We start from the raw sequence: 16,994 nt of genomic DNA on the forward strand, positions 1-16,994 counted from the left end.
GTCCTTAGACCCTCTGTCCTTACACCCTCTGTCCTCAGACCCTCTGTCTTTAGACCCTCTGTCCTTAGACCCTCTGTCCTTACACCCTCTGTCCTTACACCCTCTGTCCTTAGACCCTCTGTCCTTAGATCCTCTGTCCTTAGACCCTCTGTCCTTACACCCTCTGTCCTTAGACCCTCTGTCCTTAGATCCTCTGTCCTTAGACCCTCTGTCCTTAGATCCTCTGTCCTTACACCCTCTGTCCTTAGATCCTCTGTCCTTACACCCTCGCATCGCACAAGGAAAAACTTCCTAAAAGAAACTGCATAACTAAACCCCAGGATGAATGATTTACTGCCAGAAAGTCCTGAAACATGTGATGTGATAAAGAATTAAAAGCCATATCGTCCTTCGTCTTCATATGTTTGATAGTTTAATGTTGAAACGGGTCAAAAGTCTTTATTTCACCTGCAGAATCATCGATCGATGATTTAGTGACATATTGAAACTTCTGATTCAAATCTGGAGCCGTGAGATGTGTCGTGTTTCCTGTTGACCTCTGGAAGTTCACACTCTGGGTTTTATTGACCTGTGACTGCAGCATCTTTAACATAAAAACTTTATTAATCTCCGTCATGTAAACGGCTCCTGGTGAATGTAGAGAAGCTGAACTCAGGTCGGCTGAGGAGGTTTTAATATTCCAATAAGTTTGTTTGTATAACTGTGTTTCTGAGAGACAAAGCTTTTTTATTAACAGACTTTGTATTAAAAAGAATAAAATTATTGACTCATGAAAACTTCATTTGAAAATCGTGTTTTTATTCCACAAACTTTAAATCTTCTAGAGTCCGTTAATGTCTGTTGGTGTGGTGGTGCAGCAGCGGTGCATCATGGGAGTTTGGTGTGGTGGTGCAGCAGTGGTGCATCATGGGAGTTCTTCTCTCCTCTGGTTCAAAGGTTAAACATCAGAGTTCCTCCTGCACGCTGTTCGGCTGCCGCTAACGTTTGTTCAGCTTGTTTCTCTGAGAACTTAAGATCCAGACGTTCAGGACTAAAATCCTTCATCCTTCAAATATTTAGACCTCTACACGTGGACGAGCGTCTCGGGACAGCCCGGTGCCATCTAGTTCCATATTTTGGAGAGAAGGCCCACATCTCTGCGGCATCTCCAACTCTGCAGCTCACACCAGAACTGTCTACAGCGAGAAACAGCGCTGCGTTCGTTTGAAGTCGTGGTGTCGTGTTGTCGTGTTGTCGTGGTGCCGTGGTGTCGTGTTGTCGTGGTGTCGTGGTGTCGTGGTGCCGTGGTGTCTTGGTGTCCTGGATTCATGGAGCAACAGACCAAATATTATTTTCCATCCAGTCACTGCAAAGTAAAGAACTTTTCCTGATAACAATGAATCCAAGAAGGGAACATCGTGCGTGTGACGTTTGTACAATAGTCAAGTCAGCGCGTGAACTTTCCATCTTTGTTGTTTAACTGGCAGCAGATCTGTTGATCCTTGATGTGCTTTCATGCATTTACTTCCCTTTGTTCACATGTTCACTTCATTTTGAATCCTTTGTAATGCAGCACCTGAATATTAGTAGTTTTAATGGGGATACTACATGCTGCCACAAGATGGCGGCCATGTATAGCTAATCATTCACATTTATTCAACTTCAGTTGTAACAAGTTCCCTCGCCCTGTTCTCTCTGGTGTCTCTATTTTACTTTCACTTTGTCTCCTGTAGTGACGCAGATGTTTCCTCCTCCTTAAACTTTTGGTAAGTGACAGTTTTCAGTGTTAAATGATTCTCAGCTCATCTCTGATCTCATGTTACTTTCATCAAACTGTATAAATGTGTTTGTGTTGAAGAGTTGAGCTCTGTGCTAACAGTTAGTGTTCAGGGTGCAACATGCTAACCATGCTAACCATCATGGACAAAGGTTATCTGTTAGTGTCAGGACAATAATGACTTATTATTCATGTTTCCAACATACAACTCATGACACAATCTGAAGCAGTCCAACAGTACACTGTAAAAACACGTTGTTAGTGAAGCTTAAAGTTGTGCTTTGGAAACATTACTGAGCTACAAGTACTTAAAGCATCAACAGTAAAAGTACTAGAACATGATGAGATGGTTGTCCCTGATGCGTTCAGGTGCACGCTGTGTTTGACTGAAGTGTTTTATATGAAGCTGCAATGATTCTCTTCAGTATTGGTCAGCTGATTGTTTTCTTGGTGGATCGATGAACTGATCTGTTAAAAGCCAGAAGAAAGAGAGAAGTGGCTGAAAACAGAAGGACGAGCTGCAGATGGTCCTTTAAGATGCTGATTATTAATGAGCATTCATCACCTCATTGTTGGTAACTTTATGTCGGGAGTTTAAACTACTCTCTACTGACGATGTTGGACATGATACATTTACTGTCAGTGTTTAAGTCATGAGATGAACAATCAATCAATCATGTGTCAGGTTATGACGTCCCTGGAGTTCACAGTGCTGCAGTAAATCCTCCTTTAGAACATCACATCAAACTTTACTGACCCTCAGAGAACAAGTTCAGGTGTTGCAGCAGCACAAAGACAGAAGGAAGTTCAGACACATGGAGAAGAGTGTGAAATAAATACATCAGTGAGAGTAACATGAGAGCATCTCCTGTAAAACACCAGACCTGTGTGTAATATGTAACTTAAACAATAAGAAATGGAACATTGTTGTATTTATACACAGTTTTACGACTAAATGAGCTCTTTAGTTCTGCTGACGGCAGCTTCACATCAGATGGAGTGATGAAGGAGAAGCAGCATCTTCTCTCTGTGTGTTTTCTCTACAGCTGAAGCTACACAGTCTGCTGTAGTGACAGAGGTGTGCACTATGAATCAGAGGGAGCGCTCTCCGGCTCGTCTTCTTCACCTTCAAGATGCTGAAGCTGCTGATGGGAGGTGAGCATTCAAACTGCACAACATACTTGATGGTCTTCTTCTTTGAGGACTTCAGAGTCCTCTTGTCCCTGACGCTGGGACATTGTTCTATCAGCTCTTTGGTTGAACTTCTCTAATGCAGGACGAGGCTGTTTAGCAAAGAGGGAAGGCTCTGTGAACCTTCACCCTGTGAGATTCAAACACAAAGTCTACATCTTCACGAATAATACAAACTTTAAAGACAACAATCTCTTTAGTTTTCTCCACAGGAATGACTGAAACGCTGAGATAAAGGCTAACTGTATATTTAAACACAAGTTGTCTTACACGGCTGTTAATGAAGAAGCCTCGCGACCCCCCTGAAGCTTTGGCGTCCCCCAGGTTGGAACCACTGCTGGAGCCTACTGACACGTTATTGTTCACTGGCTCTAAATACTGCAGGTCCTGGTTCAGAGCTTTAAAGTGGATCAACTTCAAACATTCAGATGATCTGAATACAAGTTTAACTGGGAGATTGTGACCGCTGAAGCTCATGTGAAGCTAACGATGGAGCAAATTGATCCATGAAGTGTAACCAGTGAGAATCTGCTCAAACTAACTGTGTTCACTTTGAAATGACTTGTTTGTATCAGGATGAAGCAGCAGAGACCTGGTTCTGGACCTGGATCTGAAGCTGAACCTGGACCTGAAGCTGGACCTGGACCTGGACCTGAAGCTGGACCTGGATCTGGACCTGGACCTGAAGCTGAACCTGAACCTGGACCTGAAGCTGAACCTGGACCTGAAGCTGGACCTGGACCTGGACCTGAAGCTGGATCTGGACCTGAAGCTGAACCTGAACCTGGACCTGAAGCTGGATCTGGACCTGGATCCAGCTGTGTGTCCATGAAGAGTGACCAGTCTATGGGTCACCCTCTTACCTTTAAAGTGGATCAACCTGCTGATGGAAGGTGAGAGTTTCAAACTGAACTTTGTTATTTTCTGACTCTCAGAGCTTCACAGTCGAGGTGGGCGATACCACAAAAAGTGTTTTTGATGTGATGCCCAGTGATACCAGGACCAGAACCAGCAGCCATACTTTTTATTAGTAATAGCAGCTGATGTACTGACATACAGGGGAGAGCCACGTGTCCTGATTTATGAGGTGAATACATCGTTAATGGACTTAATTAGACTTTTCTCTCTTCATCATTTAATCACATGCGTGTTAAACACAGGACACTTTTTAAAGTTAAATAACAAAAATAGGAATATGAATCCATTGTAAGCAAACATTTATATTACCATTACAGAGGAAAAGGAGATGCTGTCATGATCTTGATTTTCTGCCTCCCTGTTTTATTTTGAAATGTTCACTTGTTCCCCTTGTGTCATATCTTGTCTTACTTCCTGTCCTTGTGTTTTCCCTCCCTCTGTGATTGTTGATTTGATCCTCCTGTGTCCATCCACCCTGCCCTTGAGTCTTTGCCTTTCTCCTCCAGCTGTGTCTCGTTCCCTCGTGTAGTGTCTGTGTGTATATATCCCTGTCTGTCTCAGGGTTCCTTCTCTGTTCGTCACCCCGTGTTCTCTCATGTCATCCTGGTTTGTGTTTTCAGTTTGCTCTTTTCCTTGATATTTTATAAGCTTTTATTAATAAATCTCTCTTTTTGTTAAACCCTCGTCTGGCGTTCTGCATGTGGGTCCTCCCCTTTACATCACCGTAACAGAACGAACAGACCAAGAATGGACCCAGCAGTTCGAAACAATGATTTTTATGATCTGTACATTCCTGCGGCAGACCTCGGTTCTCCCCCAGACTCCCGTCGAGAGCACAGTGCTCCCCCTGCGCCTCGAGACCCCAGTGCTCCCCTGCTGGGCTGTGACAGACGCCTGCTGCCGGGCCGTGGCAGCAGCAATTATCCCGGATCTTTTGAACACGACTTGCTCTTATATTTCCGAAGGTTATATTTGTACGACTTTATTGTTAACGTTGTTCGTAATAAGATGAACTTTTGGACATCATACAGTTGGTTTACAGGTTCTGAAAGCTAAAGACTCCATGTGTTCAAATCAGTATAACATGCATATCTTCTACAAAAAGACCGTCTTCCATCGAGACTTGTAACAATTACTCCCTAGGCAGCGCGCACACACACACACACACACACACACACACACACACACACACACACACACACACACACACACTTAAATGTAAACATCTAATCAGATTACATCACATCCCATGTAAACATCAGACAGGATTAGATCTGGTCAAACTAACTTTGTTCACCAAAAAACTTGTTTTGTGGACTTGTCTCAGGATGCAGCAGCAGAGACCTGAACCTGGACCTGGACCTGAACCTGGACCTGGACCTGGACCCAGCTGTAAAAGGAGAAAGTGTGTGACTCGGCCGCCATGTTGAATACAGTCGAGCATAAACCAAGCACCGCCCACGGGCCAGAGCAAACTCTCATTTTAGAGTTGAGCAGTTCATTAAAATAATTTTCTGAAAACATTCGAGGCAGAAATAGTTATTGCAGTAACGGAATCTTCATTTATATTCGATCAGCGCTGCCTAGTTTGACAGTTGGACCGCAGTTCACGAGCAGTGACACTGCGTTAGAGACTCCTGATCCGCTCTGATTGGTTCTTTTCATTCGGGCGCGCTGGTGCAGAGGAACATGATTTATATCACAGATTATCTGTCTCATGAACTAACGTCAGAATACAGTGACAGCTTCAGCAAATATGACAAAAAGTTAACTCATAAAATCAAAAGTATTTTTTACATTTAAAACTGCTTTTCATTAGTTAGTTGTTGATTTGTATCAGGATCCAGCAGCAGATACCTGGACCTGGACCTGGACCTGGACCTGGATCTGGATCTGGACCTGGATCTGGACCTGGACCTGGACCAGGATCCAGCTGTGTGTCCATGAAGAGTGACCAGTCTATGGGTCACCCTCTTACCTTTAAAGTGGATCAACCTGCTGATGGAAGGTGAGAGTTTCAAACTGAACTTTGTTATTTTCTGACTCTCAGAGCTTCACAGTCGAGGTGGGCGATACCACAAAAAGTGTTTTTGATGTGATGCCCAGTGATACCAGGACCAGAACCAGCAGCCATACTTTTTATTAGTAATAACAGCTGATGTACTGACATACAGGGGAGAGCCACGTGTCCTGATTTATGAGGTGAATACATCGTTAATGGACTTAATTAGACTTTTCTCTCTTCATCATTTAATCACATGCGTGTTAAACACAGGACACTTTTTAAAGTTAAATAATGAAAATAGGAATATGAATCCATTGTAAGGCAACATATGTATATTACCATCTTACCAGAGGATCAGAGCAAACAGCAAGGAGGTCTGTCAAGCAATGATACCGTGTGAAGAGTGTGGTCTCATGTTTATACACCTCAGGGGACCCATAGGGCTCAAGAATAGGGTGAGGGGAAAAGTACTGCAACTAGTTTAAGACCGGACCTGGCTTTGATCAGTTTGGACATTGTCTGTCAAACACAGCACTACTCCCTCCTTACCTGTTGCCTGCCTCCCCCTACTAAAAATAAAAAGGTCAAACCTTCCCCCGTATCATGTGTCTAAATAAGACAAGTAGAAACAAAACAGTTAAGCAATTAAAGTAATGCAGTATTTTTCTATTACATAAGACGTAGTTTGGACAACATACAGTTGGTTTACAGGTTCTGAAAGCTGAAGACTTCAAATCAGTATTACATGCATATCTTCTACAAAAAGACCGTTTTCCATCGAGACTTGTAACAATTACTTCCTAGGCAGCGCACACACACACACACACACACACACACACACACACACACACACACACACACACTTAAATGTAAACATCTAATCCGATTACATCACATCCCATGTAAACACCAGACAGGATTAGTTCTGGTCAAACTATCTTTGTTCAGCAAAATACTTGTTTGTATCAGGATGCAGCAGCAGAGACCTGAACCTGGACCTGGACCTGGACCTGGACCTGAATCTGGATTTGGACCTGGATCCAGCTGTGTGTCCATGAAGAGTGACCAGTCTATGGGTCACCCTCTTACCTTTAAAGTGGATCAACCTGCTGATGGAAGGTGAGAGTTTCAAACTGAACTTTGTTATTTTCTGACTCTCAGAGCTTCACAGTCGAGGTGGGCGATACCACAAAAAGTGTTTTTGATGTGATGCCCAGTGATACCAGGACCAGAACCAGCAGCCATACAGGACACCACGTGTCCTGATTTATGAGGAGAATACATCGTTAATGGACTTCTGTATTTATTTAGACTTTTATCTCTTCATGGATCTATCTGCTGTCTCAGCTGCCTTTACCAACTTTATCACAAGACTACTGTGATAGTGCAACCAGATGTTACCTCCTTCTTGTGATGGTGTCAGTCTGAAGACATTGTCCTAGCAGTGACTCTCAGGCTGAAGTTACTGTAGTTGTTAAGGATGAAGTCCTTGATCTCTCCTGTAACCGAATGTGGGTTCAGGGCAGTTTGTGAGGTATGGACCTACATGCATGTAATCAGTGTACCACCCACTCCACGTCCTGAGCCACAGCTGCAGGCCTTACTGCAGATGTACGTCATACTTGTAGTCATTAAATTCATTTGTCAAGATCATTGTGCTGTAATCCATCAGGCTCAGGTTCTCATCCGATCTCATCTCATCTGGTGTTTCTAGTCTTTCAACCTTGGACAGCCTGTCCAGGGTGACCCGGCCCACCTTGATCAGACCCCATAGCTCAATCCCTCTGGTCCATCACTGGATCTTTCAGCAGCCTCTGATGTGATGTTGATGCTCTGTGATGCTCAGCAAGACCACTACATCTAACATTCACAGTTACACAGCAAGTTTTCCATCCCTGCCTCTGTGATAGCTCTAACATCTCCTGAGATGGGGTCTTCTTTCTCTAGTGGAACTCCTCTGTTTGTTCCTCTCGGGTACAATCGGCTCAAACATGATCCGCTGCTGTGAGATTTCTGACAGTAGGACGCTTTCAGACACTTAATGTTGGTGCCTTTATACTGCCCGCGCTACGTACTGAGTAACAGTAGCCCCGTCATTATGTCGTCATCTCAGAACACCTTTTGATTTGAGTCTTTAAATGTTCTTTAACTTGATGTTTCCTCCACAGAGTTCAGCAGAAGAGCTCAGAGGTTCCCAGTGATCAGTCTGCCCCGCAACATCAAACAGACCTGGACTCCATATTTATGGTGTGTACATGTACAAACAAACTGTTCACTAAGAACTACAGATTAACTACCATTCAGGTCCTAACAGTTTCCTTGCTGCTCTGTTTAGACCAGCAGGCCTTCAGACTGACAAGATTAATCACATGTTGGGTTCTTTAAATTAAATGTTGATCCTTCTGTTCCAGCTGCTGGAGGAGAACATCGGCACTTTTGTGAAGAACGAGCTGAAGAAAATCCAGAAGGCTCTGAGTTCATATTACCCAGAATGCATAGAGAGTCAGAGGGAGGATGAAGAGCAGAGGAGCAGAGAAGCATTTCTGAACATCACACTGCACTTCCTGAGGAGCATGAAGCAGGAGCAGCTGGCTGACTGTCTGCAGAGCAGTAAGAGGATTTTAACAAATGTAACATGATGGAAAGAGCAACTGGGGGCAACATGGGAGAAGTTTACAAACTGTTAACATGCTGCACACATCTGCATCAGATCACAGGCTGTTTGTCCTCCACTGATGAGCTGAATCCAACTATACAGCCACACTTAAATGTTGAGAGTCTCAGTTTTCAGTAGGATCCACTCACTGATTTCATTTGTTGTTTGTTTTTTCAGGAACTGTTGCTGCAGTGTGCCGACGTAAACTCAAGTCTAAACTGAAGAAGAAGTTCCAGTGTGTGTTTGAGGGCATTGCTAAAGCAGGAAACCCAACCCTCCTGAACCAGATCTACACAGATCTCTACATCACAGAGGGGGGGACTGCAGAGGTCAATGATGAACATGAGGTCAGACAGATTGAAACAGCAGCCAGGAGACCAGACAGACCAGAGGCAACAATCAGACGAGAAGACATCTTTAAAGCCTCACCTGGAAGAGATGAACCAATCAGAACAGTGATGACAAAGGGAGTGGCTGGCATTGGGAAAACAGTCTTAACACAGAAGTTCACTCTGGACTGGGCTGAAGACAAAGCCAACCAGGACATACAGTTCACATTTCCCTTCACTTTCAGAGAGCTGAATGTGCTGAAAGAGAAAAGGTTCAGCTTGGTGGAGCTTGTTCAACCCTTCTTTACTGAAACCAAAGCAGCAGGATTCTGCAGGTTTGAACAGTTCCCGGTTCTGTTCATCTTTGACGGTCTGGATGAGTGTCGATTTCCTCTGGACTTCCACAACAACGAGATCCTGACTGATGTTACAGAGTCCACCTCAGTGGGTGTGCTGCTGACAAACCTCATCAGGGGGAAACTGCTTCCCTCTGCTCGCCTCTGGATAACCACACGACCTGCAGCAGCCAATCAGATCCCTCCTGAGTGTGTGGACATGGTGACAGAGGTCAGAGGGTTCAATGACCCACAGAAGGAGGAGTACTTCAGGAAGAGATTCAGAGATGAGGAGCAGGCCGGCACAATCATCTCCCACATCAAGAAATCACGAAGCCTCCACATCATGTGCCACATCCCACTCTTCTGCTGGATCACCGCTACAGTTCTGGAGGATGTATTAAAAAGCAGAGAGGGAGGCGAGCTGCCCAAGACCCTGACTGAGATGTACATCCACTTCCTGGTGGTTCAGTCCAAAGTGAAGAATGTGAAGTATGATGGAGGAGCTGAGACAGATCCACACTGGAGTCCAGAGAGCAGGAAGATGATCGAGTCTCTGGGAAAACTGGCTTTTGAGCAGCTGCAGAAAGGCAACCTGATCTTCTATGAATCTGACCTGACAGGGTGTGGCATCGATATCAGAGCAGCCTCAGTGTACTCAGGAGTGTTCACACAGGTCTTTAGAGAGGAGAGAGGACTGTACCAGGACAAGGTGTTCTGCTTCATCCATCTGAGTGTTCAGGAGTTTCTGGCTGCTCTTCATGTCCATCTGACCTTCATCACCTCTGGTGTCAACCTGCTGTCAGAAGAACAAACAACCTCCCAGCTGCTTAAAGTCTACAGAGACAAATCTAAACTAACACATCTCTACCAGAGTGCTGTGGACGAGGCCTTACAGAGTCCAAATGGACACCTGGACTTGTTTCTCCGTTTCCTCCTGGGTCTTTCACTGCAGACCAACCAGAAACACCTACGAGGTCTGCTGACACAGACAGGAAGTGGCTCACAGACCAATCAGGAAGCAGTCCAGTACATCATGAAGAAGATCGAAGAGACTCCCTCTGCAGAGCAAAGCATTAACCTGTTCCACTGTTTGAATGAACTGAATGATCATTCTCTAGTGGAGCAGATCCAACAGTCCCTGGTATCAGGAAGTCTCTCCACTGATAAACTGTCTCCTGCTCAGTGGTCAGCTCTGGTCTTCATCTTACTGTCATCAGGAAAAGATCTGGACGTGTTCGACCTGAAGAAATACTCTGCTTCAGAGGAGGCTCTTCTGAGGCTGCTGCCAGTGGTCAAAGCCTCCAACAAAGCTCTGTACGTGCAAACATAACTATCCAAATTACATGTTGTCTTTATTCAGAAAAATAAACTATTGTTTGTAATTGTTTTCTTATGTATTGTCGATTCCTCTTCAGGTTGAGTGGCTGTGACCTCTCAGAGAGAAGCTGTGAAGCTCTGTCCTCAGTTCTCAGCTCCCAGTCCTCTAGTCTGAGAGAACTGGACCTGAGTAATAACAACCTGCAGGATTCAGGAGCGAATCTGCTTTCTGCTGGACTGAAGAGTCCACATTGCACACTGGAAAGTCTCAGGTTGGTGTTAAGTTGCTTAAAAATCATAGTCCCCTGAGCTTTTATATTCTTTATATATTAATTATTGAAAATGCTGAATGAAAATCCTTTTCTTAGGTTGAGTCTCTGTAAGCTCTCAGAGAGAAGCTGTGAAGCTCTGTCCTCAGTTCTCAGCTCCCAGTCCTCTACTCTGAGAGAACTGGACCTGAGTAACAACAACCTGCAGGATTCAGGAGCGAAGCTGCTGTCTGCTGGACTGAAGAGTCCACATTGTACACTGGAAAGTCTCAGGTTGGTGTAAAGCGGTTTAAAAATCATAGTCCCCTGAGCTTTTATATTCTTCATATATTAATTATTGAATTTGCTGACTGAAAGTCCTTTTCTTAGGTTGAGTGTCTGTAATCTCTCAGTGCGAAGCTCTGTCCTCAGTTCTCAGCTCCCAGTCCTCTAGTCTGAGAGAACTGGACCTGAGTAACAATGCAAGTTAAATATGGACTGTTTTTAGTCCTTTTTATCATGTATGGGGATAACTTTTTCAGTTATAAGGCTCTTAAAATGATGATACCACCACAAAGTCGATCATGAATATTTGGTGTAAGGTGTTATGGTACCAAAGACACTTATGAACCACTTTATAGTCAAAATGTTTGTGATGGACAGCACTGAAGTTCCTTCCATTCACCCCCTCCAGATATCTCTGTCTTTGTCAGAATGTTAAAATCTCCCAGCAGAATTATAAAATCCCCAGGTGGTGAAAGAAACCGGACACTCAGACCCGCTGTCCGGTGCATCAGCACAGACAGCAGTCCTTTTTTTCAGCAACACATAGAGGCGACCCTCTCGTTCTCCATCACTTCAGCGCTCAGCTGGTGGGTTGCTGCTCTGCCTGGTGCTCTTCATCCTGGAAACTCAGCAAAAAAATAGTCTAGTATATCTGGTCTCCAAACGTGGTTTAGTCGCGTGTGAAGTTACACAGGAAATGACTTAATACCATGTGCCAGACAGGTAGAGACGCTCCTGCCAAAGCTGAAGTAAAGTCTTCTTCATTTCCTCGATCCAAACGATCCACGACACGTTCCTTGTAGTCACGCTTGTTGATGTTGTTGACACGTGTTCCTCCTGTTAGAGACCCCTCCTCCAAGTTTCCCCTCAACTTGTCTGATGCACTCTCATTGGCTGAATGTAAACATTGTGTGTGTGTGTGTGTGTGTGTGTGTGTGTGTGTGTGTGTGTGTGTGTGTGTGTGTGTGTGTGTGTGTGTGTGTGTAGTCTGTCAGGCTGTCTGGTCACAGAGGAAGGCTTTGCTTCTCTGGCCTCAGCTCTGAGGTCCAACCCCTCCCATCTGAGAGAGCTGGACCTGAGCTACAATCATCCAGGAGACTCAGAAGTGAAGCTGCTGTCTGCTGGACTGGAGGATCCACACTGGAGACTGACATCTTTCAGGTATGGACAGACAGACTACCAGACTGGACACTCTCATGTATGGACAGACAGACAACAGCAGCTCTCACTCGGTGTCTGTCACTAACTGAGGGACTCTGCTTCATATTTAATGGTGGATATGAGTGAAGGTGTAAGAAGTTTATTCTGACTTGTTTCGTCCTGCAGGATGGACCATGGTGGACTGCAGACACTGAGACCTGGTGTGAGGAAGTGTGAGTGTGTTTTGAAGTTTGATTCATGAGAACTCAGCTGCACATGTTACACTAGATGTTCACATGTTCTTGGCTGAAGAACAAATATGAATTCCTCCAGAGTTTTAATCAGGATTCAGTTTCTGTTCATGTGACTGGAAATATCCTCAAACACAAGAAACAATGACTTCAGACCAGCGTACACATGTTTTTCTCTTGCCAGCTGCAGATGATACAGAGTTTGCTGCATCTGGCCCCGGGTCAATGAAGACCACCTTGAAGCCAGTTGGTGGACCCACAGCCCTCTGATATTCATTCACACTCAGTTCAGCTGTTTGGACAAAACAATCCCGACTGTTGAGAAACTTTGAGCAGCCGACGACAGTTCTAGATCTGATGTTCAAAGGTCTGAACTTTGTGCTGAATGTGACCTCTTTGGTGGAGCGAACATCAGTTTTAGAAAGCTGATGGTTCAGAGCTGCTCTGTGCTGCAGTGGAAGATGAAGCCATTTTTATTAGTGATACTTTATTCACTACATGTGTTCATTGATTTGGATCATCATCTGTCATCCTCGGGTCCACACTAGTGTTGCACGGTATACCGATACAGGAAAGGTATCGCGATACGCTGCCACTATAAATGCTACAATCCCTCATTGTATTAGTGTCGGTACTCTGAGAATGACAGTGTTTTACAAAGAGACGTAGTTATTAGTTGCGTCGCTGTGCGATGGAGTTGCTCCCGGCCGCCTGTACTTATGAAGGTGATACAATAATAAGACAGAGGGTCCGTCTGAACCGAGACAACAATCTCTTTATTGATCCCACAATGTCCACAGCAGCGGCACATTACGGCCTCGCTCTTTCCCTTCTTACCTTTCACAATAAAAGCCTGTCTTACACTGCCTCACTTCCTATGAGAGGGAACTTAAATTCCCTCGGAGCGTTTATAAGAAGCAACTCAACTAAATCGTTGATAGTCCTGGTCGCTCTCATCTCTGCAAGGATTGAAGCCGTTATCAGCAGCAGTGTAACATGTGAAGGTGCAGAAATGTGAACAAAGAGCTCCAGTATGGTACAATAACTCCCGTCACGTCCTCCACCGCCTTGCATTGTTCATCCATCCATCGTTTACCGCTTATCTGGGGTCGGGTCACAGGGGCAGCAGCTCCAGTAAGGAACCCCAAACTTCCCTTCTCCGAGCCACATCTGCCAACTCCAACTGGGGGATCTCAAGGCGTTCCCAGGCCAGTGAGGAGATATAATCTCTCCACCCAGTCCAGGGTCTTCCACGGGGTCTCCTCCCAGCTGGACGTGCCTGGAACACATCCCTAGGGAGGCGCCCAGGTGGCATCCTTACTAGATGCCCAAACCACCTCAACTGGCTCCTTTCAACGCAAAGGAGCAGCAGCTCTACTCCGAGTCTCTTCCGGATGGCTGAGCTTCTCACCCTATCTCTAAGGGAGACGCCAGCCACCCGCCTGAGAAAACCCATTTCGGCTGCTTGTACCCGCGATCCCGTTCTTTCGGCCAGTCTTTATGACCATAGGTGAGGGTAGGAACGAAGATTGACCGGTAGATTGAGAGCTTTGCCTTCAGCTCTCTTTTCGTCACAAAGGTGTGAATGCAATACCGCACCCGCTGCTCCGATTCTCCGGACAATCTCTCGCTCCATCATCCCCTCACTTGCGAACAAGACCCCAAGGTATTTGAGCTCCTTCACTTGGGGTAAGGGCCCATTCCTTACCCGGAGTAGGCAATCCACCGGTTTCTTGCTGAGAGCCATGGCCTCAGATTTTGAGGTGCTGATTCTCATCTCGGCTGCAAACCGATCCAGTGACTGCTGAAGGTCACCGACCAATGACACCATCAGGACCACATCATCTGCAAAAAGCAGCAATAAGATCTTCAGGGCACCAAACTGCAACCCCTCTCCTTCACGACTACGCCTCAATATCCTGTCCATGAAAATCACAAACAGGATTGGTGATAAAGCGTAGCCCTGGCCAACATTCACTGGGAACGAGTGCAACTTCCTGCCGAGTATCCGGACACAACTCTCGCTTTGGGATCGGATGGCCCTCATAAGTGACCCCCTCACCCCATACTCCCTTCTTCAGATCCACAAAACACATGTAGATCGGATGGGCGTACTCCCAGGTCCCCTCCAGGATCCTTGTGAGAGTGAAGAGTTGGTCCTTTGTTTCACGACCAGGACAGAATCCGCATTGTTCCTCTTCAATCAGAGGTTCAACTATTGGCCAAACCCTCCTTTCCAGCATCTTGGAGTAGACTTTACCAGGGAGGCTGAGAAGTGTGATACCCCTGTAGTTGGCAAAAAATGCGGCCTCTGATCAAATGATATGATCACAAAATCGATCATTGACCTTTGACCTAGGGTGCTCTGGTACCACGTACACTTATGAGCATCCTTATGTTCGAACATGGTGTTTGTTAAGTCCAACAACAAACAACCGTTCAGGTTTAGATCGGGGAGGCCGTTCCTCCCAATCACTCCTCTCCAACGTTTCCCACGTGCGCGTTGAAGTCTCCCAAAAAGACTACGCAGTCCTCTACTGGAGCCCCCTGCAGGGCTCCATTCAGAGTCTCCAAGAAGGCCGAATACTCTGAACTGCTGTTTGGGGCATAGGCACAAACAACAGTCAGAGGCGTAGGGAGGCGACCCTCTCGTCCACCGGGGTGAACTCCAACATAGCGGCGCTCAGATGGGGACTTGTGAGTATCTCCACACCTGCCCGACACCTTGGGCAACTCTGGAGAAGAATAGAGTCCAGCCTCTGCTTCCCAGGTCTGGTCCGTCGAGGTCCCTGACCATCACTGCCACCTGTGTAACAGCGCACCCGACCCCAGCGGTTTTTCCCTTAAGTGGTGGGCCCACAGGATGGATAGATGGGAGGCACCACGTAGCTTCTTCGGGCAGTGCCCGACCGGTCTCCGTGGTAAACCCGGCCACCAGGCGCTCGCTGTCGGGCCCTCCCTCTGGGCCTGGCTCCAGACGGGGGCCCGGGCTTCCTCCAGGCAGGGTCTCTCCTTCTCTTTCCCTCTGTATCATGAGGTCGTTTTGAACCATACTTAGTCTGGCCCCTCGCCTGAGACCAATTTGCCTTAGGAGACCCTACCAGGAGCACCAGGCTCCAGACAACACAGCTCTCAGGTTCATAGGGACACACAAACCTCTCCACCACGGTAAAGTGATGGTTCCCAGAGAGGTGCCTTGCATTGGCATCGTCTAAATACTTCCTGTGTTTTAAATCAGGTTCCATGTTCTGTCCTCCATTATTTCATTACTTTTCCTGATGTTTGTGGTTTTTGCCGTGGTATCCTTTCAGTATCGGTATGAAGATACTTTAGCCAGTTATCATTGAGAGAAGTCATCATTTTGACAAAAAGCTGAATATTAGCGACATGTTCAGTAGCTGTTAATGTTGTTAGAACTGCATTGTTGAATCTCAACTTAAAGTGTGTTAGACATCGTTCACAGTTGAATATGAAATGTCAGTTTGAAGGTTTTCTTTCAGTGATTGTCAGTTAAGAGGTTCATAAGTCAGCAGATGATAACCTGCAGCTGTGTTGTGTCTTGTTGTCTCATCAGATGTCTGTGAACTGGAACTGGACGCAAACACAGCACACAGAAAACTCAAAGTGTCTGACAACAACAGGAAGGTGACACATGTGAAAGAAGATCAGTCTTATCCTGATCATCCAGACAGATTTGACTCCTGGCAACAGCTGATGTGTAGTAATGTTCTGACTGGTCGCTGTTACTGGGAGGTCGAGTGGACAGGAAGAGTTTTTGTGTCAGTGACTTACAGAGGAATCAGCAGGAGAGGAGACAGTGAAGACTTTGTGTTTGGATGGAATGATCAGTCCTGGAGTCTTGTCTGCTCTGGTGTTGGTTACTGTGTTTGGCACAATAACATAAGAACACCCATCAGCTCCTCCTCCTCTCCCTCTGGTAGAGTAGCAGTGTATGTGGATTGTCCTGCTGGCTCTCTGTCCTTCTACAGAGTCTCCTCTGACAAACTGATCCACCTCCACACCTTCAAAACCACTTTCACTGAACCTCTTTCTCCTGGGTTTATGTTCTGTTCACCTGGTTCCTCAGTGGTTCTGTGTCCTCTGCAGGTCTGAGAGTCTCCTGTGGACAGAAACATGCTAACTGAAGATCAGCTGCTGAAGTCAAAGTTCAGTGTATTCAGCATCACACACTCTGCACTGTGAAGCAGATCTGTCTCACATTGAAACACAACACTCATCTGATTTATTCTCTTTCATGATCCACATGTTAATTTCCTCAACGAAACTCCACGCCCCCCCTCAAGTTTTTTTGTTTTTTCTTGCCTTGCGCATTCACATCCTCTCATCTGCTCTGTTTCGCTCCCACACACACACACACACATGCACACACACCTAGAGAGACAGAGTGGAGGAAAGACGAGAAGTGGACTACGCACCAGCACCCCAGTCGCACAAACCACAGACAACACTCCTTCGGAGCCCTTTCTTAATATCACTGTGACCTGGTCATTTTAAAAGTAGCTCGCAAGCCAATAAACTGTGGGCACCCCTGTTCCTGAA

The 16,994-nt window shown here is 45.8% G+C and overlaps 1 protein-coding gene across 9 annotated transcripts; it reads left to right on the forward strand.

Moving 5' to 3' along the window:
* The first annotated feature begins 1,641 nt into the window (after positions 1-1,641).
* LOC115005811 (NLR family CARD domain-containing protein 3-like) lies at positions 1,642-16,994 on the forward strand. 9 transcript variants are annotated; one of them, XM_029427762.1, is made up of 15 exons: positions 1,642-1,745; positions 2,803-2,911; positions 3,523-3,840; positions 4,597-4,830; positions 5,193-5,270; positions 5,706-5,873; positions 6,840-6,989; positions 8,039-8,117; positions 8,282-8,480; positions 8,704-10,507; positions 10,609-10,782; positions 10,879-11,052; positions 12,031-12,204; positions 12,370-12,416; positions 16,009-16,994. In XM_029427762.1, exons 2-15 carry the CDS (start codon positions 2,844-2,846, stop codon positions 16,545-16,547), a joined length of 4,206 nt encoding a protein of 1,401 aa, XP_029283622.1. In that variant the 5' UTR covers positions 1,642-1,745; positions 2,803-2,843; the 3' UTR covers positions 16,548-16,994. The 9 variants fall into 9 exon arrangements, with proteins under 9 accessions (XP_029283622.1, XP_029283625.1, XP_029283626.1 ...); XM_029427764.1 differs by having other exon boundaries at positions 1,703-1,745; positions 2,774-2,911; XM_029427763.1 differs by having other exon boundaries at positions 1,722-1,745; positions 2,700-2,911.

The sequence above is a fragment of the Cottoperca gobio genome, unplaced genomic scaffold (assembly GCF_900634415.1).
Source record: "Cottoperca gobio unplaced genomic scaffold, fCotGob3.1 fCotGob3_371arrow_ctg1, whole genome shotgun sequence".
Lineage (NCBI taxonomy): Eukaryota > Metazoa > Chordata > Actinopteri > Perciformes > Bovichtidae > Cottoperca > Cottoperca gobio.

Excerpts from the sequence above, each read along its gene's own strand:
- LOC115005811 (XM_029427762.1), top strand. The coding sequence starts at position 2,844 with ATGAATCAGAGGGAGCGCTCTCCGGCTCGTCTTCTTCACCTTCAAGAT. Across the intron at positions 3,841-4,596 it reads GATCAACCTGCTGATGGAAG|AACGAACAGACCAAGAATGG; the intron begins GTGAGAGTTTCA and ends TCACCGTAACAG. Across the intron at positions 8,118-8,281 it reads ACCTGGACTCCATATTTATG|CTGCTGGAGGAGAACATCGG; the intron begins GTGTGTACATGT and ends CTTCTGTTCCAG.